This window comes from Nerophis ophidion, linkage group LG05 (genome assembly GCF_033978795.1).
Source record: "Nerophis ophidion isolate RoL-2023_Sa linkage group LG05, RoL_Noph_v1.0, whole genome shotgun sequence".
NCBI classification, from domain to species: domain Eukaryota; kingdom Metazoa; phylum Chordata; class Actinopteri; order Syngnathiformes; family Syngnathidae; genus Nerophis; species Nerophis ophidion.
The window spans coordinates 24,722,135-24,748,987 of record NC_084615.1 but is presented as its reverse complement, the minus strand read 5'-3'; the positions used below and the strand labels follow the sequence as shown (position 1 = coordinate 24,748,987).

The 26,853-nt window shown below is 41.9% G+C and overlaps 2 protein-coding genes across 2 annotated transcripts in view; one reads left to right on the top strand and one right to left on the bottom strand.

Moving 5' to 3' along the window:
* lama4 (laminin, alpha 4) overlaps positions 1–18,528 on the top strand; it is a 126,279-nt gene extending 107,751 nt beyond the window's left edge. The window contains exons 35-40 of the mRNA XM_061900367.1: positions 4,789–4,941; positions 7,825–7,984; positions 11,296–11,420; positions 12,846–12,939; positions 14,543–14,662; positions 14,749–18,528. Of these exons, the coding sequence (XP_061756351.1) occupies positions 4,789–4,941; positions 7,825–7,984; positions 11,296–11,420; positions 12,846–12,939; positions 14,543–14,662; positions 14,749–14,894 (798 nt within the window). The 3' untranslated portion in view covers positions 14,895–18,528. The remainder of the gene's footprint in view (positions 1–4,788; positions 4,942–7,824; positions 7,985–11,295; positions 11,421–12,845; positions 12,940–14,542; positions 14,663–14,748) is intronic.
* A 2,963-nt stretch (positions 18,529–21,491) lies between these two features.
* On the bottom strand, positions 21,492–26,277 carry LOC133552841 (gap junction Cx32.2 protein-like). The gene is made up of 2 exons (XM_061900362.1): positions 26,143–26,277; positions 21,492–22,824 (listed from the first exon to the last, which is right to left on the bottom strand). The coding sequence occupies exon 2, from the start codon at positions 22,806–22,808 to the stop codon at positions 21,954–21,956; it is 855 nt and encodes a 284-aa protein (XP_061756346.1). The 5' UTR covers positions 22,809–22,824; positions 26,143–26,277; the 3' UTR covers positions 21,492–21,953.
* Between the last annotated feature and the right edge of the window lie 576 nt (positions 26,278–26,853).

The following is a 26,853-nucleotide window of genomic DNA, read 5'->3' as shown; positions in this document are numbered from 1 at the left end:
TTTTTAACTTGTAGTGTCCTGCAGCATAGGTGTGTAGTACAGGTAAAATTATGTGCTCTATTGTGGTTGAACAGATTTGCTATGCAATAGATGAGTCAAGTACAGTATTATTTGTGTGAACACTCCAAAGCATTCATTTTATTCACCAAAATTAATCTATTTATTATTATTATTATTATTCGTCCACATTTTTCATCCGATTCAAACTGTTCCAATTTCAAACTGTTCAGCCTATTCGGTATTTGCAGGCTTTCCCTTGACAAATTCCAAAAATTCCCAGATTTCCCACAATTCCAAGTTTTCCGGGACATTTTTACCATTCAAAATGAATTGGCCATTTTAAAACTTCCACCATTTCCACATTTTTCAACCGATTCAAACCATCCCACCTTCAACATATTCCACTTATTCTGAACATTCAATCTATAATTTTTCCAAGTTTAAAAAACTTCCAGGAATTCCCCTTTTTTTTTTCAAACACTTTTCTGGCGACTACTCCTTCCACATGTTCAACCCCATCCAAACACTCCTCTTAATCAGGAAAAAACAATGCTGTTTTTTGAACTGGAAAAACTCCCAGTTTTCCCGAAATTCCTGGAATTCCTTAATACAATTTCTCAATTAAAAATTTTACCACTTCAACATTTTTCGACCGATTATATAAATTCCAACACCAACTATCATAACTCATTCAGAACATTTAAGAATTTTAACATTTTCCTCAAAAATACCCGCTTTGCCCGAAATTCACAAATTTCCATGAAATTCCCATTGAATTCATAGAGCTCGAAGACCTCTATGAAGAAGACAAAACATGGACCCAGATTTCCCTCACCCGGACGCGGGTCACCGGGGCCCCCCTCTGGAGCCAGGCCCGGAGTTGGGGCACGATGGCGAGCGCCTGGTGGCCGGGCCTGTTCCCATGGGGCCGGCCGGGCACAGCCCGAAGAGGCAACATGGGTCACCCCTCCAATGGGCTCACCACCCATAGCAGGGGCCATAGAGGTCGGGTGCAATGTGAGCTGGGCGGCAGCCGAAGGCAGGGCACTTGGCGGTCTGATCTTCGGCTACAGAAGCTAGCTCTTGGGACGTGGAACATCACCTCATTGGGGGGGAAAGAGCCTGAGCTAGTGCGTGAAGTCGAGAAGTTCCGGCTGGATATAGTCGGACTCACTTCGACGCACAGCAAGGGCTCTGGAACCACTTCTCTCGAGAGGGACTGGACCCTCTTCCACTCAGGCGTTGCCGAAAGTGAGAGAAGACGGGCTGGGGTGGCAATTCTCGTTGCCCCCCGGCTCAAAGCCTGCACGTTGGAGTTCAACCCAGTGGAGGAAAGGGTAGCCTCCCTCCGCCTTCGGGTGGGGGGACGGGTCCTGACTGTTGTCTGTGCTTACGCACCAAACAGCAGTTCAGAGTACCCGCCCTTTTTGGGTACACTCGAGGGAGTACTGGAAAGTGCTCCCCCGGGTGATTCCCTTGTCCTACTGGGGACTTCAACGCTCATGTTGGCAACGACAGTGAGACCTGGAGAGGCGTGATTGGGAAGAATGGCCGCCCGGATCCAAACCCGAGTGGTGTTTTGTTATTGGACTTTTGTGCTCATCACAGTTTGTCCATTACAAACACCATGTTCAAACATAAGGGTGTCCATATGTGTACTTGGCACCAGGACATCCTAGGCCGCAGTTCCATGATCGACTTTGTAGTTGTGTCATCGGATTTGTGGCCTTATGTTTTGGACACTCGGGTGAAGAGAGGGGCGGAGCTTTCTACCGATCACCACCTGATGGTGAGTTGGCTGCGATGGTGGGGGAGGAAGCCGGACAGACCTGGCAGGCCCAAACGCATTGTGAGTGTCTGCTGGGAACATCTGGCAGAGTCTCCTGTCAGAGAAAGTTTCAATTCCCACCTCCGGAAGAACTTCGAACATGTCACGAGGGAGGTGCTGGACATTGAGTCCGAGTGGACCATGTTCCGCACCTCTATTGTCGAGGCGGCTGATCGGAGCTGTGGCCGCAAGGTAGTTGGTGCCTGTCGGGGCAGCAATCCTAAAACCCCTTGGTGGACACCAGCGGTGAGGGATGCCGTCATGCTGAAGAAGGAGTCCTATCGGGTCCTTTTGGCTCATAGGACTCCGGAGGCAGTGGACGGGTACCGACAGGCCAAGCGGTGTGCGGCTTCAGCGGTCACTGAGGCAAAAACTCGGACATGGGAGGAGTTCGGAGAAGCCATGGAAAACGACTTCCGGACGGCTTCGAAGCGATTCTGGACCACCGTACGCCGCCTCAGGAAGGGGAAGCAGTGCACTATCAACACCGTGTATGGTGCGGATGGTGTTCTGCTGACCTCAACTGCGGATGTTGTGGATAGGTGGAAGGAATACTTCGAAGACCTCCTCAATCCCACCAACACGTCTTCCTATGAAGAAGCAGTGCCAGGGGAATCTGTGGTGGACTCTCCTATTTCTGGGGCTGAGGTCGCTGAGGTAGTTAAAAAGCTCCTCGGTGGCAAGGCCCCGGGGGTGGACGAGACCCGCCCGGAGTTCCTTAAGGCTCTGGATGCTGTGGGGCTGTCTTGGTTGACAAGACTCTGTAGCATCGCGTGGACATCGGGGGTGGTACCTATGGATTGGCAGACCGGGGTGGTGGTTCCTCTCTTTAAGAAGGGGGACCGGAGGGTGTGTTCCAACTATCGTGGGATCACACTCCTCAGCCTTCAGGTTTATTCGGGTGTACTGGAGAGGAGGCTACGCCGGATAGTCGAACCTCGGATTCAGGAGGGACAGTGTGGTTTTCGTCCTGGTCGTGGAACTGTAGACCAGCTCTATACTCTCGGCAGGGTTCTTCAGGGTGCATGGGAGTTTGTCCAACCAGACTACATGTGCTTTGTGGACTTAGAGAAGGCATTCGACCGTGTCCCTCGGGAAGTCCTGTGGGGAGTGCTCAGAGAGTATGGGGTATCGGACTGTCTTATTGTGGCGGTCCGCTCCCTGTACGATCAGTGCCAGAGCTTGGTCCGCATTGCCGGCAGTAAGTCGAACACATTTCCAGTGAGGGTTGGACTCCGCCAAGGCTGTCCTTTGTCACCGATTCTGTTCATAACTTTTATGGACAGAATTTCTAGGCGCAGTCAAGGCGTTGAGGGGTTCCGATTTGGTGACCGCAGGATTAGGTCTCTGCTTTTTGCGGATGATGTGGTCCTGATGGCTTCATCTGACCGGGATCTTCAGCTCTCACTGGATCGGTTTGCAGCCGAGTGTGAAGCGGCCGGAATGAGAATCAGCACCTCCAAGTCAGAGTCCATGGTTCTCTCCCGGAAAAGGTTGGAATGCCATCTCCGGGTTGGAGAGGAGACCCTGCCCCAAGTGGAGGAGTTCAAGTACCTAGGAGTCTTGTTCACGAGTGAGGGAAGAGTGGATCGTGAGATCGACAGGCGGATCGGTGCGGCGTCTTCAGTAATGCGGACGTTGTACCGATCCGTTGTGGTGAAGGAGGAGCTGAGCCGGAAGGCAAAGCTTTCAATTTACCGATCGATCTATGTTCCCATCCTCACCTATGGTCATGAGCTTTGGGTCATGACCGAAAGGATAAGATCACGGGTACAAGCGGCTGAAATGAGTTTCCTCTGCCGTGTGGCGGGGCTCTCCCTTAGAGATAGGGTGAGAAGCTCTGCCATCCGGGAGGTACTCAAAATAAAGCCGCTGCTCCTTCACATCGAGTGGAGCCAGATGAGGTGGTTAGGGCATCTGGTCAGGATGCCACCCGAACGCCTCCTTAGGGAGGTGTTTAGGGCACGTCCAACCGGTAGGAGGCCACGGGGAAGACCCAGGACACGTTGGGAAGACTATGTCTCCCCGCTGGCCTGGGAACGCCTCGGGATCCCCCGGGAAGAGCTAGACGAAGTGGCTGGGGAAAGGGAAGTCTGGGTTTCCCTGCTTAGGCTGTTGCCCCCGCGACCCGACCTCGGATAAGCGGAAGAAGATGGATGGATGGGACATTTTTCAAAATTCCACAACTCCCACATTTTCAATCCAATTCAAACTGTTCCAACTCCAAAATATTCAGCCTTTTCAAAATTGTATGCACTCCTTCAACAATTAAAATAAAGAAAGTTCCCGGATTTCCAAGAAATCCCAGTTTTCAGGGACATTTTCTCCATTCAAAATGAATTGTCTATTTTTTAAACTTCTCACATTTTTCAACCAATTCAAACCATTCCGCCTTCAACACTCTCAACTTATCCAACTAAAACTTTCCCAAATTCCAAACCAAATTCTGTGTTTCCTGGAAATTTCAACTCGTCAACATTCAAACCATTCCAACATTTAAACTATTCTTACATTCATACTATATCATGTCAGCATTTCAGTTCAACTTCAGGATTGGAGCATTCACACGCAATTCCTTCTGGAATTGCCTCATCTAGTTTACGTTGCTATTAGTACATGGTTTAAGAGGGGACAGACAGGAAGAGAAGAGACCCCAGTGATATAAGACAACCATGGTCCCAATAGTACCTTCTGGGATGTAGTTGTAGAATCTGCAGGGAGAAAAACAACAGCAACAGACGAGAACAATGATAATAAATATTTTAATATTCGGTGTTTAGGTTTATTTTGAACATGCATACGGTTACAATACGACACGTCACAATTTCCAGGAACCTGTTGGAATCTGGTAAGAAAACCTGATGTTTGGCCCTGCACTAAAGGAAATATTTAAATGTATGTTTTTAATCATACGTCAACAAGCTATTTGTCACAACATTTCCTGTTCTTTCTCCCTGAAGGTACTTTTTATCCGCAATGGGAATATGGGAAAACTAATAGTTATGGGGCGCACAGCACTGGAAGACAGAGTTGAAGGCAACAGCTCATTTCATGTCAGCAGTCCTCTCTATTTTGGTGGAGTGCCTTCAGGGCGAGCGCGAAAAAATATTCAGGTAAGGAGTACAGAAAATCACAATTGTGTCTAGACTAATCCATTAAACAATAACTTTTATTACAAACACCTCAATATTTTGTGTACATTATCTTAGTATTTATTTAAATGTTTATTTTTTTTCTTGTCTCTTGAAATTCATGTTGTACCTTAACTGATATCTTTCCTGAGGTGTTTTAACAGTCTGACAATATGGCATGAAATTGGAAAACTATACTGCAGTATTACATATACATAAAGTGAAGGGAAGTGAATTATATTTATATAGCGGTTTTCCGAGTCAGAGTCCATGGTTCTGGCCCGGAAAAGGTTGGAATGCCATATCCGGGTTGGGGAGGAGACCCTGCCCCAAGTGGAGGAGTTCAAGTACCTAGGAGTCTTGTTCACGAGTGAGGGAAGAGTGGATCGTGAGATCGACAGGCGGATCGGTGCGGCGTCTTCAGTAATGCGGACGTTGTACTGATCCGTTGTGGTGAAGAAGGAGCTGAGCCGGAAGGCAAAGCTCTCAATTTAACGGGCGATCTACGTTACCATCCTCACCTATGGTCATGAGCTTTGGGTCATGACCGAAAGGATAAGATCACGGGTACAAGCGGCCAAAATGAGTTTCCTCCGCCGTGTGGCGGGGCTGTCCCTTAGAGATAGGGTGAGAAGCTCTGCCATCCGGCAGGAACTCAAAGTAAAGCCGCTGCTCCTTCACATCGAGAGGAGCCAGATGAGGTGGTTCGGGCATCTGGTCAGGATGCCACCCGAACGCCTCCCTAGGGAGATGTTTAGGGCACGTCCAACCGGTAGGAGGCAACGGGGAAGACCCAGGACACGTTGGGAAGACTATGTCTCCCGGCTGGCCTGGGAACGCCTCGTGATCCCCCGGGAAGAGCTAGACGAAGTGGCTGGGGAGAGGGATGTCTGGGTTTCCCTGCTTAGGCTATTGCCCCCGTGACCCGACCTCTGATAAGCGGAAGAAGATGGATGGATGGATGGATAGCAGTTTTCTCCAGTTACTCAATGTGCTTTACATAGTGGAACCCATCATCTAAGTTACATTTAAACCAGTGTGAGTGGCATTTGGAGAAGGTGGTTAAAGTATCTTGCCCAAGGACATAACGACAGTGACTACAAAGGTGGAAGCGGGGATTGAACCTGGAACCCTCAAGTTGCTGGCACAGCCGCTCTACCAACCAAGCCACATTTATGTATATGTATATACTGTATGTACAGTATATATATATGCTATCAGTGTTATCTTAAGGCCAATCTGGGCGTATTTTGAAGTGAAATTTGTAAGTGAGCACCGACGTATGCATTGACCTGATCACTGACTGTATATCAGCCCGTATCCTGAGCAAAAATATAAACACAACACTTTGGTATTTGCCCCCATTTTTCATGACTTGTACTGAAAGATCTCAAATTTTACTATATACACATGCAGAAAAGAATGGCTGTGCCAAGTTGCTGAATATTGGCAGGAACTGTCATACCAAACATGCTCAATGGGTGACATTTCTGGTTAGTATGCTGGCCGTGCAAGAACTGGGATGTTTTTAGCTTCTAGGAATTGTGTACAGGTCCTTGCAACATGGGGCCGTGCATTGTCATGCTTCAACATGAACCGATGGTCTCGGGTGAATGGCACAACAATGGGCTTAGTATCTCGTCACGGTATCTCTGTGCATTCAAAATGCCATCAATAAAATACGCTTTCGTTTGTTGTCCATAACATACGCCTGCCCATACCCTAACCCCACTCTCACCGTGGGCCATTCCATTCACAACATTGACATTAGCAAACCGCTCTCCCACAAGACGCCATACACGCCATCTGCTCTGAACAGTGAAAACTGTGAAGAGAACACCTCTTTCACCTCTTCAACGCCATGAATGTGAGCATTTGCCCACTGAAGTCCATTATGATGACGAACTGCAATCAGGTGTAGACCGCGATGCATGCAGATGAGCTTCCCTAAGACTGTTTTCTACATTTTTGTGCAGAAATTATTTGGTTATGCAAATCAATTGTTGCAGCAGCTGTCCAGGTGACTGGTTTCAGACGATCATGTACGGGCAACTGCTGGTGTGGTTATACGTGGTCTGCGGTTGTGAGGCCGGATGGATGTACTGCCAAATTCTCTGAAACACCTTTGGAGATGGTTTACGGTAGAGATTTTGAAATTAAATTCACTAGCTCTGGTGGACATTCCTGCAGTCATCATGCCAACTGCGCGCTTCCTCAGAACTTGCGACATTTGTAGCATTCTGCTGTGTGATAAAACTGCACATTTCAGAGTGGCCTTTTATCTGTTTAAGCGGCATCTTGATATGCCACACCTGTGAGGTGGGATGGATTATTTTAGCAAAGATGAAGTGCTCACTAACACAGATTTCGATAGATTTGTGAACAACATTTGAGAGGAATAGGTCTTTTGTGTGAATAGTAAAAGTTTTAGATCTTTTTTAACTCTATGAAAATGGGAGCAAAAACAAGAGTTGTGTTTATATTTTTGTTCAGTGTATCTTCCAAGTAAACATCCGCGGTTAAGGTAAAGGAGCATGCAGGTGTGATTAATCTGCATGTACACGTACAGTATATTGCGTGTGTGTGTGTGCGTGTGTGTGTGTGTGTGTGTGTGTGTGCGTGCGTGCGTGCGTGTGTGTATACATATGAATGTGTTTGTATGTGTATATACGTGTGTGTGTATATATATATATATATATATATATATGTATATTTATTTATATATATATATATATGTATATATATATATATATATATATATATATATATATATGTATGTATGTGTGTTTTTTTAATTGTAAATCTACTCTATTATTCATTTATTGAGACTGATATGCGTATTCCTTTCCTTATTCATTCTTTTAGAGTAATTCACTCAACAGCTTTTCTGGCTGTTTGAAGAACATTCTGTTGAACGGACAGAGGTTATCATCTGTAGATGAGACATTTGGGGTCACTCCATGTTTTGAGGGATTGACTGAAGTAGGAACATTCTTTGCAAAGGAAGGAGGCTACATACTTTTGGGTAAGTTCTTTCGATGTTAAAATTGCTGACATTTTACAGTACAAAATTTGCTTCTCATAAAAACAAGGCTTAAAACTCTGAACAATATCGCACTTTTATTTATTTGATTGCTCCATTCCCTGATGTCATATGCGTAGGGGGGCCAACAGGGGAAATTGAAGAGTAAAGGCAGGGGTTAATATTTCAAGAGGGATGATTCGCTCATATTCAGCCTCAGACGGATTATCCAACCATTATGCGGAAGTAATAATAATTAGAAATGATTGAAGGTAAAATAGCCAGTTTATATACGGATTTATGCAGATGGTTCTAAAAATGGTGTTAATAGAAGGGCGGCAATAGGGATGAGCATTCCATAGTTAGAATTAAGGCATTGCAGGACTGTTTCGGCTAGGCTATCAGTCTTTACACAAGAGCTTGTGGCTATTCTATGGATTATTGGGTGGCTGGAGGAAGTCAAACCACAACAAGCAGTTTAGTGCTCAGTATGCTGCAATATACTGATGGCATTGAAGGCAAGGAAGAGTGGGGCTAGAAATTATTTATGTATGAAGCGCTGGAATTGGGGTGTAGTGTTGGGTTGGTCTGGATGCCAGCACATGTGGGAATACAGGGGAATGCAAAAAAGACAACAATAAAAGTACAGTACAGAAGGGCAGAGTGTAAGAGTTTAATACAGCAAGAAACTGCTAGAATGTGGCAAAAAGAATGGGAAGAGAAGAGATGACCCTGGTTTTATTTTTAATACAATCTACTGCATGGGTGTCAAACTGTGGCCCGCGGGCCAAATTTGGCCTGCCGTGTAATTTCATTTGGCCCTTGAGGCAATATCAAATTAACATTAGAGTTGGCCCGCCGCTGTAACACCACATTCACCGCTAATACTCATACTCGTCAACCCTCCCAATTTTCCTGGGAGACTCCCGAAGTTCAGTGCCCCTCCCGAATTTCTCCTGATTTCCACCCGGACAATAATATTAGGGGCGGGCCGTAAAAGCACTGCTTTTGACATTCTCTACATGTCGCCACGTCCGCTTTTCTTCCATAAAAACAGCGTGCCGGCCCACTCACATAATATATGCGGCTCATACACACACACGAGTGTATGCAAGGCATACTTGGTCAACAACCATACAGGTCACACTGAGGGTGGCCGTATAAACAAGGTTAACACTGTTACAAATATGCGCCACACTGTGAACCCACAGCAAACAAGAATGACAAACACATTTCGGGAGAACAGCCGCACCGTAACACAACATAAACACAACCGGACAAATACCCAGAACACCTTGCATCAGCAACTCTTCCGGGATGCTACAATATACACCCCCGCTACCACCAAACCCCGCCCCAACTCAAACCCGCCGCCGAAAAAAGGCATTAAATTTTTGTTTTTATTTTATTTGAAATGCCATTGATATTTTTTAATTATTATTATTTGAAACTGGATTTTGCATGTCACTATAAAGTTATATAAGCCTTGCTTGGTCAATATTCAATGCAGAACTTGTTTGGGTCCCTATTAAAGGGTTAATTTGGTCAACCTCGGCCCGCGGCTTTGTTCAGTTTTAAATTTTGGCCCGCTCTGTATTTGAGTTTGACACCACTGATCTACTGTAATAACATAGTCACACGAAAATTGGAAGGAGGGACATGAGCTGTACGTCATATTGAGGTTGGGGCTCTGTGCACTAAACAATGGGCTGTCAATATGTACATATAATCGGTATGATCAATCAATCAAAGTTTATTTATGTAGCCCTAAATCACGAGTGTCTCAAAGGGCTGCACATGTCACAAAGACATCCTCGGCTCGGATCCCACATCAGGGCAATAAAAAAACTCGACCCAATGGGACCGCAGATTAAAAATGCTTTATACAAACTCACAAAGTCACCTGGAAGATTCTCATCAAATACGGTCCATTCGGAAAAATACATTTAGTTCCAAACGAGAGGGGTGGGTTAAGCCAATTGTTATTCCAAACGGCGTCCATGTACACACACTAGGGGTGTAACTGTACACAAAAATTTCGGTTCGGTACGTACCTCGGTTTAGAGGTCACGGTTCGGTTCATTTTCGGTACAGTAAGAAAACAACAAAATGTCAATTTTGGGGTTATTTATTTACCAAATTTGTAAACAATGGCATAACATACATATACACACAGGGTCCATTGCCAGGGTTTATGTGGTCAACATATATAAAATAAAAACTAAATAAGATAAGGCTCGGAATGGTTTCTTAACAAAACCTTTCTACATATAAAGTGATTTTTTTGATTATATTGATTGATTGATTGATTGAAACTTTTATTAGTAGATTGCACAGTACAGTACATATTCCGTACAATTGACCACTAAATGGTAACACCACTAAGTTTTTCAACTTGTTTAAGGCGGGGTCCACGTTAATCAACATTAAACTGCCTCAAGTTGTTGCACAGATGAAAAAAATGACAAAACTTTTTCTTCTACATATAAAAAGTGCAACATTAAACTGTTTCAAGTCAACTCAGCCTCAGATTAACCCCTAACACACACATTTGGATCTTGTCTCAGTGGTTGGGTTATAATCACCTTTACTGCGCATGTGTGGTATATCAGCATGAAACGTTTTGACCTATGAGACAGCTGGATATTTACACCGAGCAGCAAACATGTTGCTGACACAACTTTATTGTTAAATGGTCAAAAGGCTACAAAACACCAAGTTCTACAAACGTAATACCTGCATTATCATTTCAATTCTTACCCTTTTCTTCCTTTGAAACTTAGCTACTGTGTAGAACAATTTCCCTTGTGGATCAATTCATTTTGTCTAAGTCTAAGTCTAGTTAATGAAAAACTGCAGGACGACGTGACTTATTAAACCATCAAACAAATTAAAAAGTGCTGGAAAAGTTTGAAGGCTTCTTACCACACAAAGCTACAATCAAAAGGGTAAAAGTGGTTCTGACCCCGGCAGATTTCTAGTTTGCTGACAGATGGATGACTTTATGGGAGTTTAACAGTTGTCGAACTTGTCTTTCAACAGCATGGATATTGTTTAGGGGAGGAAAAACATTTTATAGCATAGCTGATCCACAATAATAATGTAGTCTATCAGTATATATGTATATATTGTTACCTAAAATGATGGTGGAAGAAAAAACAATACAACAATATTACAAAGTGACCAGTTGCAACAAACCGATTACTTTTACTGGCACAAATAACAGAATAAAAACAGATGACTAAAGCAGCAAAAAGATGAGTACTAAAATGGATGCATTTCAATACATTTCTTTATTTCCTTCTCGCACTTAGATACATTTGACTTGGGACCCACATTTCAGCTGGCGATGGAGGTGCGGCCCCGCATTGCATCCGGTGTGTTGCTACATGTGCGCATAGCAGAAGGTTACTTCACAATGTACATTCATCAAGGAACAGTAAGTTTGTTTTTGTTGTTGTTGTTCATCTTTCAAATTCAGAAATAATGACCGTATATGTAATTTCATATGGAAATATATATATGTATATACTGTGTATATATATATATATATATATATATATATATATATATATATATTCATATATATACTGTATATATATGTATGTATGTGTGTATATATATATATATATATGTATATATATATATATATATATATATATATACTATAGGCTTCACGGTGGCAGAGGGGTTAGTGCGTCTGCCTCACAATACGAAGTTCCTGCAGTCCTGGGTTCAAATCCAGGCTCGGGATCTTTCTGTATGGAGTTTGCATGTTCTCCCCGTGAATGCGTGGGTTCCCTCTGGGTACTCCGGCTTCCTCCCACTTCCAAAGACATGCACCTGGGGATAGGTTGATTGGCAACACTAAATTGGCCCTAGTGTGGGAATATGAGTGTGAATGTTGTCTGTCTATCTGTGTTGGCCCTTGTCCAGGGTGTACCCTGCCTTCCGCCCGATTGTAGCTGAGATAGGCGCCAGCGCCACCCGCGACCCCGAAAGGGAATAAGCGGTAGAAAAGGGATGGATGGATGGATATATACTATATATATATATATATATATATATATATATATATATATATATATATATATATATATATATATATATATATAGATGTGTACGTATGTATATATGGATGTATGTATACATATGTATGTATGTATACATACATATATATACATATGTATGTATATATATGTGTATATGTATATATATTTATGTGTATATATGTGTATATACGTATATATTTATATCTATGTGTGTGTATATATATATTTATGTGTACATATATATATGTATATATATATATGTGTGTGCATATATATATATATATATATATATATATATATATATATATATATATATATATATATATATATATATATATATATGTATGAGTGTGTGTGCGTGTGAGAAAAAAATCACAAGACTACTTCATCTCTACAAAACTGTTTCCTGAGGGGTTCCCTCAATCATCAGGAGATTTTCTCCTGATAATTGTGATTTTTTTCCCACACATACATATATTGCGCTCTACCACGGTATCGAGCACTATTTTCTGGATAATCTAATTAAGACATATATATATATATATATATATATATATATATATATATATACTTTTTTTTTTGTCCTTTCCAGCTTCTCAGGCAAATCATATAGTTGATGTAGATGCCCATATCGGCTGTACAAATTTAAAGTGTGGGATACTTCTCTTATTGCCTTATTTGTATTTGTATTTGACTTTATTAAATGTATTTATATTGTCATTTGGTGCAACCGGGCCGGAGCAATAGGTGAAATATAGAATCATTCAAAAACAAAGATACTGTATGTTGAAGAATGTTGTTGTGTTTTCCAGGTGGTGGTGATTGTAAGTGATGGGACACATGAGTTATTCACAAGTGTTTCTCCAAAACACAGTCTCTGCGCTAGAAACTGGCATAAAATCACCGGTAAGTATTACTGTTTTTTTTAAACCACATTTATGTTACCGAACCGGTTAATTCAACAGTTACGCCTAATAGTTGGACCCAAAACAGCGGACACTCAAGATAATCGACTGTCAAATGATGAAATTATATAAAGTTGTATGATTATTTTCATGAAAAATGTTTAAACATTAAAGGGGAACTGTTTTTTTTTTTAATGGAATTTTGCCGTTCACAATCCTAATGAGAAACAGGAAGACAAAATGGTATTTTTTTTGCATTCAACTTTGGTGCATTTTTGGGGGCTGGCAATGCACCCTATTGTCTAAAAATCACTTGAAAAATACATCCAAAAACCGCAGAAATACTTAATTTACATTCCGTAACATGTATAATAACCAAGCTGTAGACACATTGTTTTTGTAAGAGCTAGCACTGAGGAAATTTTTATCTAGCGTAGTAACACATTGTCTTGTGACTCCATGCTACGGCGTTAGCTTTTGCGTCAGCAGCTGAACCGCCTTTGAGTTTGTAACGCACAACACAATGCGATGGGACATTAATCTGTACTGACTGAAAACCATTAAAATATTACAGTATCTGTCAAGTATTAGCCTACATTTCATGTTTTGTTTCTACACAGCTAGCTCGACAGTGTATGTTGTTCTAGTAACGCGTGAAATGTGCTGCATGTGTCATGATCAACATTATAGTGAGTCCTTTGGTGGACAGTTGTCTGTGTAGTCCAGCTGGCAGGGGAAGTTTTTTCCGGTTGACTTTGGGTCAGCCTGCCATTAATGCTCAGATAGCTTGGATCCAAGTTCCACATTTACACCTTCAAGTCATGCAAACCTCCCTCTCTCGGCTTCCATTTGCTCCGTTTCAGCCTCTCTTTTTGCTCGCTTCTACAACCAGTTGTTATAACATTCTGATATATAAAATTTATATATATATATTCCGCCTGCTAACATTTTGTAATTGAAGACTACCAACCGGTGCATTTTATTAATGAATATACACTTTATTTCAATTGGACATACGACTTATAGTCCGTATTTTTCGGACTATTAGTCGCAGTTTTTTTCATAGTTTGGCCGGGTGTGCGACATACAGTGGGGCAAAAAAGTATTTAGTCAGCCACCGATTGTGCAAGTTCTCCCACTTAAAATGAAGACGGCGGTCTGTAATTTTCATCATAGGTACACTTCAACTGTGAGAGACAGAATGTGAAAAAAAAAAAAAAAAACAGGAACTTAGATTGTAGGAATTTTAAAGAAATTATTTGTAAATTATGGTGGAAAATAAGTATTTGGTCAACCATTCAAAGCTCTTACTAATGGAAGGAGGTTTTGGCTCAAAATCTCACGATACATGGCCCCATTCATTCTTTCCTTAACACGGATCAATCGTCCTGTCCCCTTAGCAGAAAAAACAGCCCCAAAACGTGATGTTTCCACCCCCATGCTTCACAGTAGATATGGTGTTCTTGGGATGCAACTCGGTATTCTTCTTCCTCCAAACACGACGAGTTGAGTTTGAGTTTGAGACGCTTGTGATTTAGGGCTATATAAGTAAACATTGATTGATTGATTGAGTAATTGATTCTGTGTTTCTTGCTTTATCGCAGTGATGAGAGATAGCAACATTCTCCAGTTGGATGTGGACGACGAGGTCAATCATGTGGATGGATTTCTCAATCTTCACTCGGCAATCACCAAAAGGCCTATTTTCATTGGCGGAGCTCCAGGTTTGCCTTGATTATTTATCTCTACATCGGATAGCAATATGTTTCTAACTCCTCTGATCGCTTCTATACTTCTGTCTACCTTGCAGGCCTCTACCTCTCAGACAGCCATGTCACCAAGGAGCCTTATGTAGGCTGCATTAGGAACATGATGCTCAACAGCAGCAGAGTGAGGTTCAACAAAGCAGCTCTAGTCAGTGGAGCAGTCAGTCTCGGGACATGTCCAGCCGTGTAATAACCAATACCAATACTAAATGTATAATCATTAAAGCCAATCACTGTCCTTATATTTACTCTCTGTATGGTAAAGGTATATGTTTGTATTAAAGAAATGTGCAACAAGTTTAAAAATAACACTAATAACTCATTCATCACCCTAAACTCAAAGGAAAAAATACTCTGCCCCTCTACTTCTTTTATTAAAATCCAAGTGCATTGAGTGCTTTTACAAAATACACACATTATATTAAAGTCACGTAAGGTTTTAAACCATTTTCATCTTTCGCTGTTGCCATTTCTACAAACCCGTTTCCATATGATTTGGGAAATTGTGTTAGATGTCAAAATAAACGGAATGCAATGATTTGCAAATCTTTTTCAACCCATATTCAGTTGAATGTGCTACAAAGAAAACATATTTGATGTTCAAACTGCTAAACTTTTTTTTTTTTTGGAAATAATCATTAACTTTAGAATTTGATGCCAGCAACATGTGACAAAGAAGTTGGGAAAGGTGGCAATAAATACTGATAAAGTTGAGGAATGCTCATCAAACACCTATTTGGAACATCCCACAGGTGTGCAGGCTAATTGGGAACAGATGGGTGCCATGATTGGGTATAAAAAAAGCTTCCCAGAAAATGCTCAGTCTCTCACAAGAAAGGATGGGGCGAGGTACACCCCTTTGTCCACAACTGCGTGAGCAAATAATTAAACAGTTTAAGAACAACGTTTCTCAAAGTGCAATTGCAAGAAATTTAGAGATTTCAACATCTACGGTCCATAATATCATCAAAAAGTTCAGAGAATCTGGAGAAAGCACTCCACTTAAGCGGCATGGCCAGAAGCCATCATTGAATGACTGTGACCTTCATCCCTCAGACGGCACTGTATCAAAAACCGACATCAATCATCAGGATATCACCACATGGACTCAGGAACGCTTCAGAAAGCCACTGTCACTAAATACAGTTTGTCGCTACATCTGTAAGTGCAAGTTAAAGCTATACTATGCAAAGCGAAAGCCATTTATCAACAACATGGGCCCGAGATTATCTAAAATGGACTGATGCAAAGTGGAAAAGTGTTCTGTGGTCTGACAAGTCCACATTTCAAATTGTTTTTGGAAATATTTGACATCGTGTCATCCGGACCAAAGGGGAAGCGAACCATCCAAACTGTTATTGACGCAAAGTTCAAAAGCCAGCATCTGTGATGGTATGGCGGTGCATTACTGCCCAAGGCATGGGTAACTTACACATCTGTGAAGGCACAGTTAATGCTGAAAGGTACATACAGGTTTTGGAACAACATATGCTGCCATCTAAGCGTCGTCTTTTTCATGGACACCCTTGCTTATTTCAGCAAGACAATGCCAAGCCACATTCAGCAAGTGTTACAACAGCGTGGCTTCGTAAAAAAAAGAGTGCGGGTACTTTCCTGGCCCGCCTGCAGTTTAGACCTGTCTCCCATGGAAAATGTGTGGCGCATTATGAAGCGTAAAATACGACAGCGGAGATCCCGAACTGTTGAACGACTGAAGCTCTACATAAAACAAGAATTGGAAAGAATTCCACTTTCAAAGCTTCAACAATTAGTTTCCTCAGTTCCCAAACGTTTATTGAGTGTTGTTAAAAGAAAAGGTGATGTAACACAGTGGTGAACATGCCCTGCCACTACTCTGGCACGTGTTGTAGCCATGAAATTCTAAGTTAATTATTATTTGCAAAAAAAAAATAAGTTTATGAGTTTGAACATCAAATATCTTGTCTTTGTAATGCATTCAATTGAATATGGGTTGAAAACGATTTGCAAATATATTCTGTTTTTATTTACCTGTAACACAATGTCCCAACTCATGGAAACGGGGTTTGTAAGACCGCCCACAAAACGGCGCATCCTGCAGCAGCTTGAAGATGATCTGTAAAACATAATTTTTTCAACATCTTTTCTGTCTTGCCTCAGGTGAGGGCAGTTGCATTTTTTTCTCCTTCCGTCTTGTCTTTGCTTGCTCTTTTTGTATTCTGCTGTTGTTTTTTCCTGGTTAGCTTAGCAGATAGCTAACATGATATAATCATTGATGGAAAAAAGAGTCCCAAGCGTCCGGAGTGTAGTTTAGGTCTTTTTAGTGAAGGATCAATCGCATATTTTGTAAAACTGTGAACGAAAACACAAACAAACATTTTACATTCAGCATATGTCTATATACAACATGGCTATATAAACCAATATAGAAGTCTGCTATGTAACCTATTTAGCATCCAAACCAACAAAATGCTGCCAGTAATTAGCTTTCAACAATGGGCACAAATATCTTACTAAAGCAGTCTTAAACTAAAAATGCACAAAGAATGTGTCACAATATACATATGCATGTTGCATTCCCATAAACTTACAGGTTTAGAACTTCAAAGTTGAAAAGAAAGCTGAAAGCCTGCAGTAAAAGTGCTGTTTGTTTGAAATCTACTCTCTGAAAAACACCCACACTAAGCTGCCTACGGCAAGACAGTAGGGTCAAAATATAACACAAACTGCAAAACTGATTTCCACCACTAGGTGTCTTAGATAATAACATTGTGGGGCATAACACTTTGTCTTGTCTTGTCTAAACTTGTTTTTGAAGCATCATTGTTTGCGCTGTCCTCCAAATCTAAACATCAGACATGGAATTGTATTAGCTGGACTCTTGACTCAATTGACAAAATCTTTTCGACGAGGAAAAGAGGTTCAGGGGAGCCTGGCTGCCCTGATGGAACTATTGCGGGGTTCGTGTTAGATTCCTGGGACAAATGGAAAATCACGTGCCTCTCAGTCCTTTCCATCGAGGACGCGGAAGACATCTACCTATTTGGAACCATAATCGTGGGGTACCTGCAGATTGGGCTGGGAATTGATCTGGTGTATTGTAAAATTTGTAAGACGATGGCAGCCACTCAAGGAGCCCTAAGGCTGTTTGTCGCAATTGAAGGTTTTGGCCGGTCTGTGGGATCACAGTCTGGGGCGGTTTCTGAACTGAATCTCAAGATGGATCACATCATGCCTTGAAGGAGCAACAAGAGCAGGCTGTTCTGTAAACATCCCTGAGGACTCCTCAAAGATGGATGCTTTTGACCTCTCTCCCTCCTCAACGACACCTGGAAGTCGGACTTTGCTTGCGTTGCATGCGGTACGGCCCCGGGCCCATGGACACAACACCACTTCACCCAAAGACAATGGGCATAGTCACAAACACACTCCCCACGCCTTCACCCCCGCTTGATTCTCCTTCGGGGGGTGATGGACGGCTGAGTAGCGAGCAGGGCGGCCTCCAGGGCCCCAATTCCCCCCCCCTGTTGCAAGTTGTTGTGATTATATGTAACATGTTTCTGTGTGCTATGACAAATTAGTTTTTTTCCCTTGGACTCAGTCTGGACCCCCTACTGAGGGTCCTGCCTTTGACTGATATTTCGTACTCTTCCCCCTCTCCCAATATCACCAATTTCCTCCCATTTTTAAGGAGCGCTGTAAGTGGCTGATCCGTTGCCGGTCCTGTCTTGTTTCCCTGTAACGTTTGTCTGCGCTTAGTGGGACTGTGCCAAAAATGTAATGTCAGTTTTTATGTGTCTTGTACATGTTAAGAATGGACAATAATAAAGCATCCTAATAATCTATGCAACATTTTGACTAAAGAACCACATCGAAAGGAACCAGATGAGGTGGCTCGGGCGTTCTGGTCAGGATGCCACCCGAACACCTCCCTAGGGACCGGTAGGAGGCCACGGAGAAGACCCAGGACACGTTGGGAAGACTATGTCTCCCGGCTGGCCAGGGAACGCCTCGGGATCCCCCGGTAAGAGCTAGACGAAGTGGCTGGGGAGAGGGAAGTCTGGGCTTCCCTGCTTAGGCTGCTGCCCCCGCGACCCGACCTCGGATAAGCGGAAGAAGATGGATATATATATATATATGTATGTATGTATATATATATATATGTATGTATGTATGTATGTATATATATGTATATATATATATATGTATGTATGTGTGTATGTATGTATATATGTACATATATATATATATATATATATATATATATATATATATGTATGTATATATGTATATATTGGGGCGGCATGGCGTAGTGTGTAGAGCGGCCGTGCCAGAAACCTGAGGGTTGCTGGTTCGCTCCCCACCTCATGACATCCAATTTGCTGCTGTTGTGTCCTTGGGCAGGACACTTCACCCTTGCCCCCGGTGCCGCTCACACTGGTGAACAAATGATAGGTGGTGGTCGAAGGGGCCGTAGGCGCAAACTGGCAGCCACGCTTCCGTCAGTCTACCCCAGGGCAGCTGTGGCTACAGATGTAGCTTACCACCACCAGGTGTGAATGAATGACGGGTTCTCCCTTCTCTGTGAGCGCTTTGAGTATTTAGTAATAGAAAAGCGAGATATAAATCTAATCCATTATTATTATTGCAGTGTCTCTATCAGAAATCTCCCGGGTTAACATTTTTCGATTTTCACCCAGACATCAACTTTGAGGGCGTGCTGTGATGACAATGCCTCCAACACCCTTTCTACATGTCATCACGCCATAATTTTCACCATGCTATCTGCGTGCCGGCCGCCCGGTTACATTTTGGATGCGACCTCTATCCGAACACATACGCTACTGCAAGGCATACTTGCTCAACAGCCATACAGGTCACAATGAGGGTTGTGATATAAACAACTTTAACACTCTAACTAATATGCGCCACACTGTGAACCCACACCAAACAAGAATGACAAACACATTTCGAGAGAACATCCTCACTATAACACAACATAAACACGACAGAACAAATACCCAGAATTCCATGTATCACTGACTCTTCCGTGCTACAATATACACCCCCACCCCCAACCCAGCCCACCTCAACCGACGCACGGAGGGGTGGGGGGGATAGCGGGGGTTGGGATGGTGGTTGCTGGGTGTATAATGTATCCCGGGAGAGTCAGGGATACATGGGATTCTGGGTATTTGTTCTGTCGTGTTTATGTTGTGTTATTGTGTGAATGTTCTCCAGAAATGTGTTTGGTGTGGGTTCACAGTGTGGCACATATTAGTAAGAGCGCTAAAGTTGTTTAAACGGCCACCCTCAGTGTGACCTGTATTGCTGTTGAATAAGGATGCCTTGCAGTCTTTTACGTGTGTCTGCAATAGCCTCGTCAAACAATTCTTTGGGCTGGCAAGCTATTTGTACAAGCTGTAGAGGGCGTTAGCGGTAGTGACATCATTCTACGCCCTTATTATTGTTCATTGGGTGAACACCAGCGTATATTCGAGAGAATAATTATTCTGAAATTCGGGAGTCTCCTGGGAAAATTGGGAGGGTTGGCAGGTGTGACGCTGTCAAGCGGCATTCTTATAAAACATGCGGGCCGCGCTAACATTAAATTTTCATATTAAGGTGCGGACCGCGTGTCTGAGACCCCCGGTTCACACATACTGTAGCACAAAGCAAAAAAAAACTCTGTATGCAGTATTATTTCATTATAAATTTCAAAAGAGTTATGTGGCTCCCATTGTTTTCTTTACTTTGTGAAACGGGTCAAAATGGCTCTTTGAGTTAGAGGAAAACATGATACAAACCTCCATAATTGCTATAAAGCACACTGTTTGTATCAAGCATGCTTCACTGATTCGAGTATTTGGCGAGCGCTGTTTTGTCCTACTAATTTTGGCGGTCCTTGAACTCACTGTAGTTTGTTTACATGTATAATTTTCTCCGACTTTCGAAGACGTGTTTTATGCCACTTCTTTTTCTGTCTCATTTTGTCCACCAAACTTTTAACGTTGTGCGTGAATGCACAAAAGTGAGTTTTGTTGATTTTATTCACTTGTGTGGAGTGCTAATCGGTCGTATATGGTCACTGCATGACTGCAAGCTAATCGATGCTAGCATGCTATTTAGGCTAGCTTTATGTACATATTGCATCATTTGTAGGTATATTTGAGCTCATTTAGTTTCCTTTAAGTCCTCATAATTCAATTTATATCTCATGACACACTATCTGTACGTAATATGGCTTTTAATTTTTTGCGGCTCCAGACAGATTTGTTTTCGTATTTTTGGTCCTGTATAGCTCTTTCAACATTTTGGGTTGCAGACCCCTGAACTAGATCCACTGCGGACTGGACTCTCAGGCTATTATGTTAGATCCACTATGGACTGGACTCTCACACTATTAACTTGATCCACTATGGACTGGACACCATCCATCCATTTTCTACCGCTTATTCCCTTTTTAGGGTTGCGGGGGGCGCTGGCGCCTATCTCAGCTACAACGCGGTGAGTTTATACCAAAAAGTTCTATTTTGATTTCATCTGACCACATGACATTCTCCCAATCCTCTGCTGTATCATCCTTGTATCCATTTTGGTATAAACTCAACTTGTCGTGTTTGGAGGAAGAAAAATACTGAGTTGCATACCAAGAACACCAAACCTACTGTGAAGCATGGGGGTGGAAACATCATGCTTTGGAGCTGTTTTTCTGCTAAGGGTACAGGACGATTGATCCGTGTTAAGGAAAGAATGATTGGGGCCATGTATCTTGAGATTTTGAGCCAAAACCTCCTTCCATCAGTGAGAGCTTTAAATGGTTGACCAAATACTTTATTTTCCATCATAATTTACAAATAATTTCTTTAAAATACCTACAAAGTGAATTCCTGGATTTTTTTTTCACATTTTGTCTCTCACAGTTGAAGTGTACCTATGATGAAAATTACAGACCTCTGTCATCATTTTAAGTGGGAGAACTTGCACAATCGGTGGCTGACTAAATACTTTTTTTCCCCACTTTATATATGTACACCATATAGAAAAAAATATGTGGTTCGGCTCTTCCAAGTTAGGAGTGCCTCATTTTTTTTTTTGACTTGACCTCCTCCAGGTACTGCAGTCCTGTGTAAGGACGCTCACTTGTAATAAAGCAACTTATGGTTCAGTAAAGCGTCTCTGACGTCTCTTTTGATCGAGCCACACAGTCGTGTCACCCTTCTGTCCGGACCGGGGACGAAAAGACCAGAAATGCTCATCATATTCCTTATTACTCCGAGTGAATATGATCAGCATCACTGCCGATGCATGTGTTCATCTTGGCATGTACAGGCAACAGGGGGTAGCCTCCATACTGGCTGCTCATGACGTTCCACGCAGGCTCGGTTGTGGGCGGCGTTGCGCCGAACGCTCGGGACGAAGCTGCGAGCTGTTTCTTTCTGCGTCGCCTTTTGTTGCACAGCAGGTACACCATCTCGACAATATTGAGGAGTACGGAGATACCTGAAACTACGAGCATGAAAAAAATGAAGATGGTCTTCTCCGTGGGACGAGAAATGAAACACCTGGCGCCGACGTCCGGAGCACAAGGTGGCCATTTTTTGCAATGGAAACTTGAGACGAGAATAAGAGGGCCAAAGACGTATAACTGACCGATCGTGAAGGCCACCTCCAGGAATATCTTGAATACTAGCTGGGTCATGTACGTGTAAAACAAGATGCCTTTAATTTTCACCTTCCCTCTGTCATCCGTGTATTTAGGTTTGTTCACCACATGTCCATTTGTTTTCATATGTTCCAGTGCTATCATTTTCTTCTCCTTGTGTATGATGAGGACGGCATGGCCAAAGTACACCAAGGTGGGCGTTGACACAAAGGTGATTTGCAGAACCCAGTAATGCACGTAGGACATAGGGAACATCGAGTTATAGCAGGTGTTTTGACATCCCGGTTCCTTGGAGTCACAGTAGAACTCGGACACTTCGTCCCCCCAAACATTGTCTGCAGCTGCCCCGAGTACGAAGATCCTGAACAGGAAAAGGACGCTCATCCAGATCTTCCCCACCACAGTGGAGTGAGCCTGCACCTTGTTGAGCAGTTTGGCCAGGTAAGACCAGTCACTCATGGCGAAGGATCGAGCCCTGGGGTAAAAAGAACACAAACTGATGTTAGAGAAAAGGGAAAAAAAAATTACTGTAAAGTAGAGATGTCGGCGGGCCGATACTATCGGCCGATAAATGCTTTAAAATGTAACATTGGAAATTATCGGTTTCAAAAAGTAAAATTAATGACTTTTTAAAACGCCGTTGTACCGAGCGGTACATATCCGGTAAAACCGTATATAAACCCAGTCAGCAGGTCCTCCCCTCTCCCCTCTCCCCTCTCCCCTCTCCCCTCTCCCTACTCCCACCCACAACACAGGAGTTGACGACTGCAGCATGAAAGGGTTTACTGGCGACGCTTGACGACCTCATCAAACCGCCGCGAGCGGAGCATAACAACAACAAGAGTTTGTTGTTGCCGGTGCTGTAGCCTGGCTAACAAGCGATCTCGCTGGGTGACTGACTAACCACACTATGTTATGGTTTGGGATTATTTCAAAGCAGGGGTCTCAAACTCAATTTACCTGGCGGCCACTGGATGCAGAGTCTGGGTGAGGCTGGGCCGCGAGAAAATATTTCTTAAATAAAATATTTTTAAATGTCTTTATTTTTGTTTTTAACACAAAATAAAATCAAAATATGAATGAACAACTTGAGGATTAAGGAATGTGAGGCAATGCAAATTAAACAAAAAAACAAACAAATAACGGTTTGATTTGGTCCAAGTTATCAGGGACTGTTATTACTGACGGACAGGTGTCGCAGTGCGACTGCAGCCAGGCACGTAAGAAAACCCTCGTCTCCATGGCAACGTCTCTGTCACTTTCACTTATTTGCCGCTTTTCCACTAACAGGGGTAGGCAACCAAGAACGTTGAAGAGCCATTTTGGACCCAAATAACACAAATGTTTTATGTGGAGTTTAGAGTTATGGTAGCACAATTAGCACCAAACGGGGCTAACATCACGACTAACGTGTTCCACGTCCGATTCGCCCAGCGACTCTCTGTCAGAGTATCAGCGCTGGGGTCCAGTGCACCAGCGTTTTGTATTGTCGCTCTGTCCTTCGGCGGAGTGCTTCGGAAGCTTCCGGACCGCTCGTCTCTCCCGCCCGGACTGTTTACAGCGGCGCCAGGGGAGGGAGGGATAGAGAGAGGGCGAGCGAGCGAGGGAGGAAGGGCGCGTGAGGGTCTAGTGGAAAAGCGGCAAAACGTTTCTCTGCTTGCATCACGCGTGTGACGTCAATTAAGATCCACATATCACACCGTGATTGGTAGATTCCTTCAGCTTTGCACACAACGCTGTCAAGCCGCATTAACATTAAACTTTCATATTAAGGTGGGAGCCGCTAAATTGGCCCGCGGGCCGCGTGTCTGAGCCCCCTGTTTGAAAGTGTGTCCAACGGACAAAAAACTGGCAATTTAGCAATGACTGCCTAGACGTCTTCCTTTAATACGAGCAATTTGATCTCCCACCTCTTCAAGAATCATAAGGCGATACACGATGAATACAAGCGGGCGATGGATGAAAAGCAAATACCGAAAAAAATGTAGTACCACACAGCTGTCGCTTAAAGACTACGCCGGAATTTTTTTTTAAAATACAACAAAAAAACACCTGAAAGCTCACGTTGTGGTCAGGGACAACGCATGCAGTATGGGCAAAAGCTACCATGGAGTTTGGTGTGGATAGTCTGCTCTGCATGGCGCACACTTTGCAGCTTGCAGTAAACCGAGCTGCTCTGTCTTAACGCAGCATTTCAGAAGCTCTGACTGACTGCTAGGCCACTTCAAGCACTCACCACTAACTTGCAGCACATTTGTGTTACTGATACAAGTACGTTAGAGCAGGGCAGATTGAGCCCAGTTTATAATTTTCTGTGATACAGTATGCCAGGCAGTCTTGCAGGAAATGAGGACTATGTTACATCTGTAAGATGCACATTTCAGAGTGGCCTTTTATCGTGGGCAGCGTAAGGCACACCTGTGCAATAATGATGCTGTTTAATCAGCACCTTGATATGCCACACCTGTGAGGTGAGATGGATTATCTTGGCAAAGAAGGAATGCTCACTAACACAGGTTTAGACAGATTTGTGAGCAATATTTGAGAGATAGATAGGTCTTTTGTGTATTTAGTAAACGTTTTAGATCTTTGAGTTGCATTTATATTTTGTTTAGTATATATATATATGTTTTTGTGAATTTACTGTACATTTATGTACATTTATATATGTATACATATTTATATATGTATGTATATATATGTATATACATATATATATATATATATATATATATATGTTTTTGTGAATTTACTGTACATTTATGTACATTTATATATGTATACATATTTATATATGTATGTATATATATGTATATACATATTTGTATACGTATGTATATATATTTATATATCTGTATATATATTTATATAACAAAGAACAGTAAATAATGCACTATTTCACAATGTTTCATTGCGTTTATTACAATATCGATTAGTAACTGTGCAGTTTGCACGATTATTGCAAACTGCAAAGACTTTAAAAATGTTCACTTGATTTTTACTATACTTATTTTCACCAAGTTTTGAGCAAATCAAACATATATATATATATATATATATATATATATATATATATATATATATATATATATATATATATATGTCTGTATATATATATGTCTGTATATATATATGTATGTATGTATACATGTATATGTATGTATGTATGTATACATATATGTATACATATGTATGTATTTATGTATGTATGTATGTATGTATGTATATATGTATGTATGTATATATATGTATATGTATTTATATATGTATATATATATATATATGTATGGATACATACATATGTATAATATGTATGTATACATATATATGTATACATATGTATGTATGTATACACATCTATGTATGTATATATGTATCTATGTACATATATATATATATATACATATGTACATAGATACATATATATATACACAAATATATATATTTATACATGTATGTATACATATATATACACACACACATACACTCGCGCACACACACACACACACACACACACACACACACACACACACACACACAGAGTTTATACATGTATACCATATAGAAAAACATGCGTTTAGAAGAAAACCATAGGAATGAAAGATGTACATGTATGTTTTCCATAATACAGTATACTATATATTTGTCAAATATAGGCCCAGTGATCTGTACACTATGGCACTATATATATATATATATATATATATATATATATATATATATATATATATATATATATATATATATATATATATATATATTGGATGGAAACAAACATTAAAAAAGTACTTGCCTGACAGACTGGAAGTTATTCAAAAATCTTTGTCCAAAACAAAGTAAAACTTTGATTAGTTTGCCGACTTAAATACCGTAGTCCGATGGTTTTGTCCGATTGAGTCACAAAATATTGACGCCCACAGCTTCTTGTTTCAGTTGGTCAAACTCGTGATTAATGTTAAAAAAAAAAAAAATCCCATTTCGTTGTAGAGAATTGTGACAGAGTGCATCGCGATGATTCACTCCACACTATAATGCGTGAACTTACCTCCTCCCGAAAAAGACATGCCCACGCACAGACTTTGCACATCTTTTGACGCAAACAATGTGTATTTATCTGATCAGTCAACAGAACAATATGAAATGTCCCTGCTCAGGGTAGATTTTACAGTTGCTATCCACATATTGGCCAAACGTTCAGTACACACGAGTACAAACAGAGTCTTCGAGCTATGAGTTAATAGTTTGTCATTTTTGGATTCAGTGTTTTCCTAAAGACCACGTTAGAGGAGCTGTAGATTAGTGGGGTCAAAACCACAGCCCACAAATGTGAAATTACACCCATGTCAATCCATTGCAAGGCATGATGGGAAAATGCAAAAAACTCTCTCCACACAAAGGGGTATGTACCCCTTCCCCTTCGAGCTGTCCTGGATGAAATGAAATTCTTTTTTTCCAATCATTTTGGAACCTGCGTGCGTATTTCTTCTTCTTACTCGTCTCTTCT

Bases quoted from the DNA above. Each gene is read 5' to 3' on its own strand.
- LOC133552841 (XM_061900362.1), bottom strand. From the start codon at position 22,808: ATGAGTGACTGGTCTTACCTGGCCAAACTGCTCAACAAGGTGCAGGCT.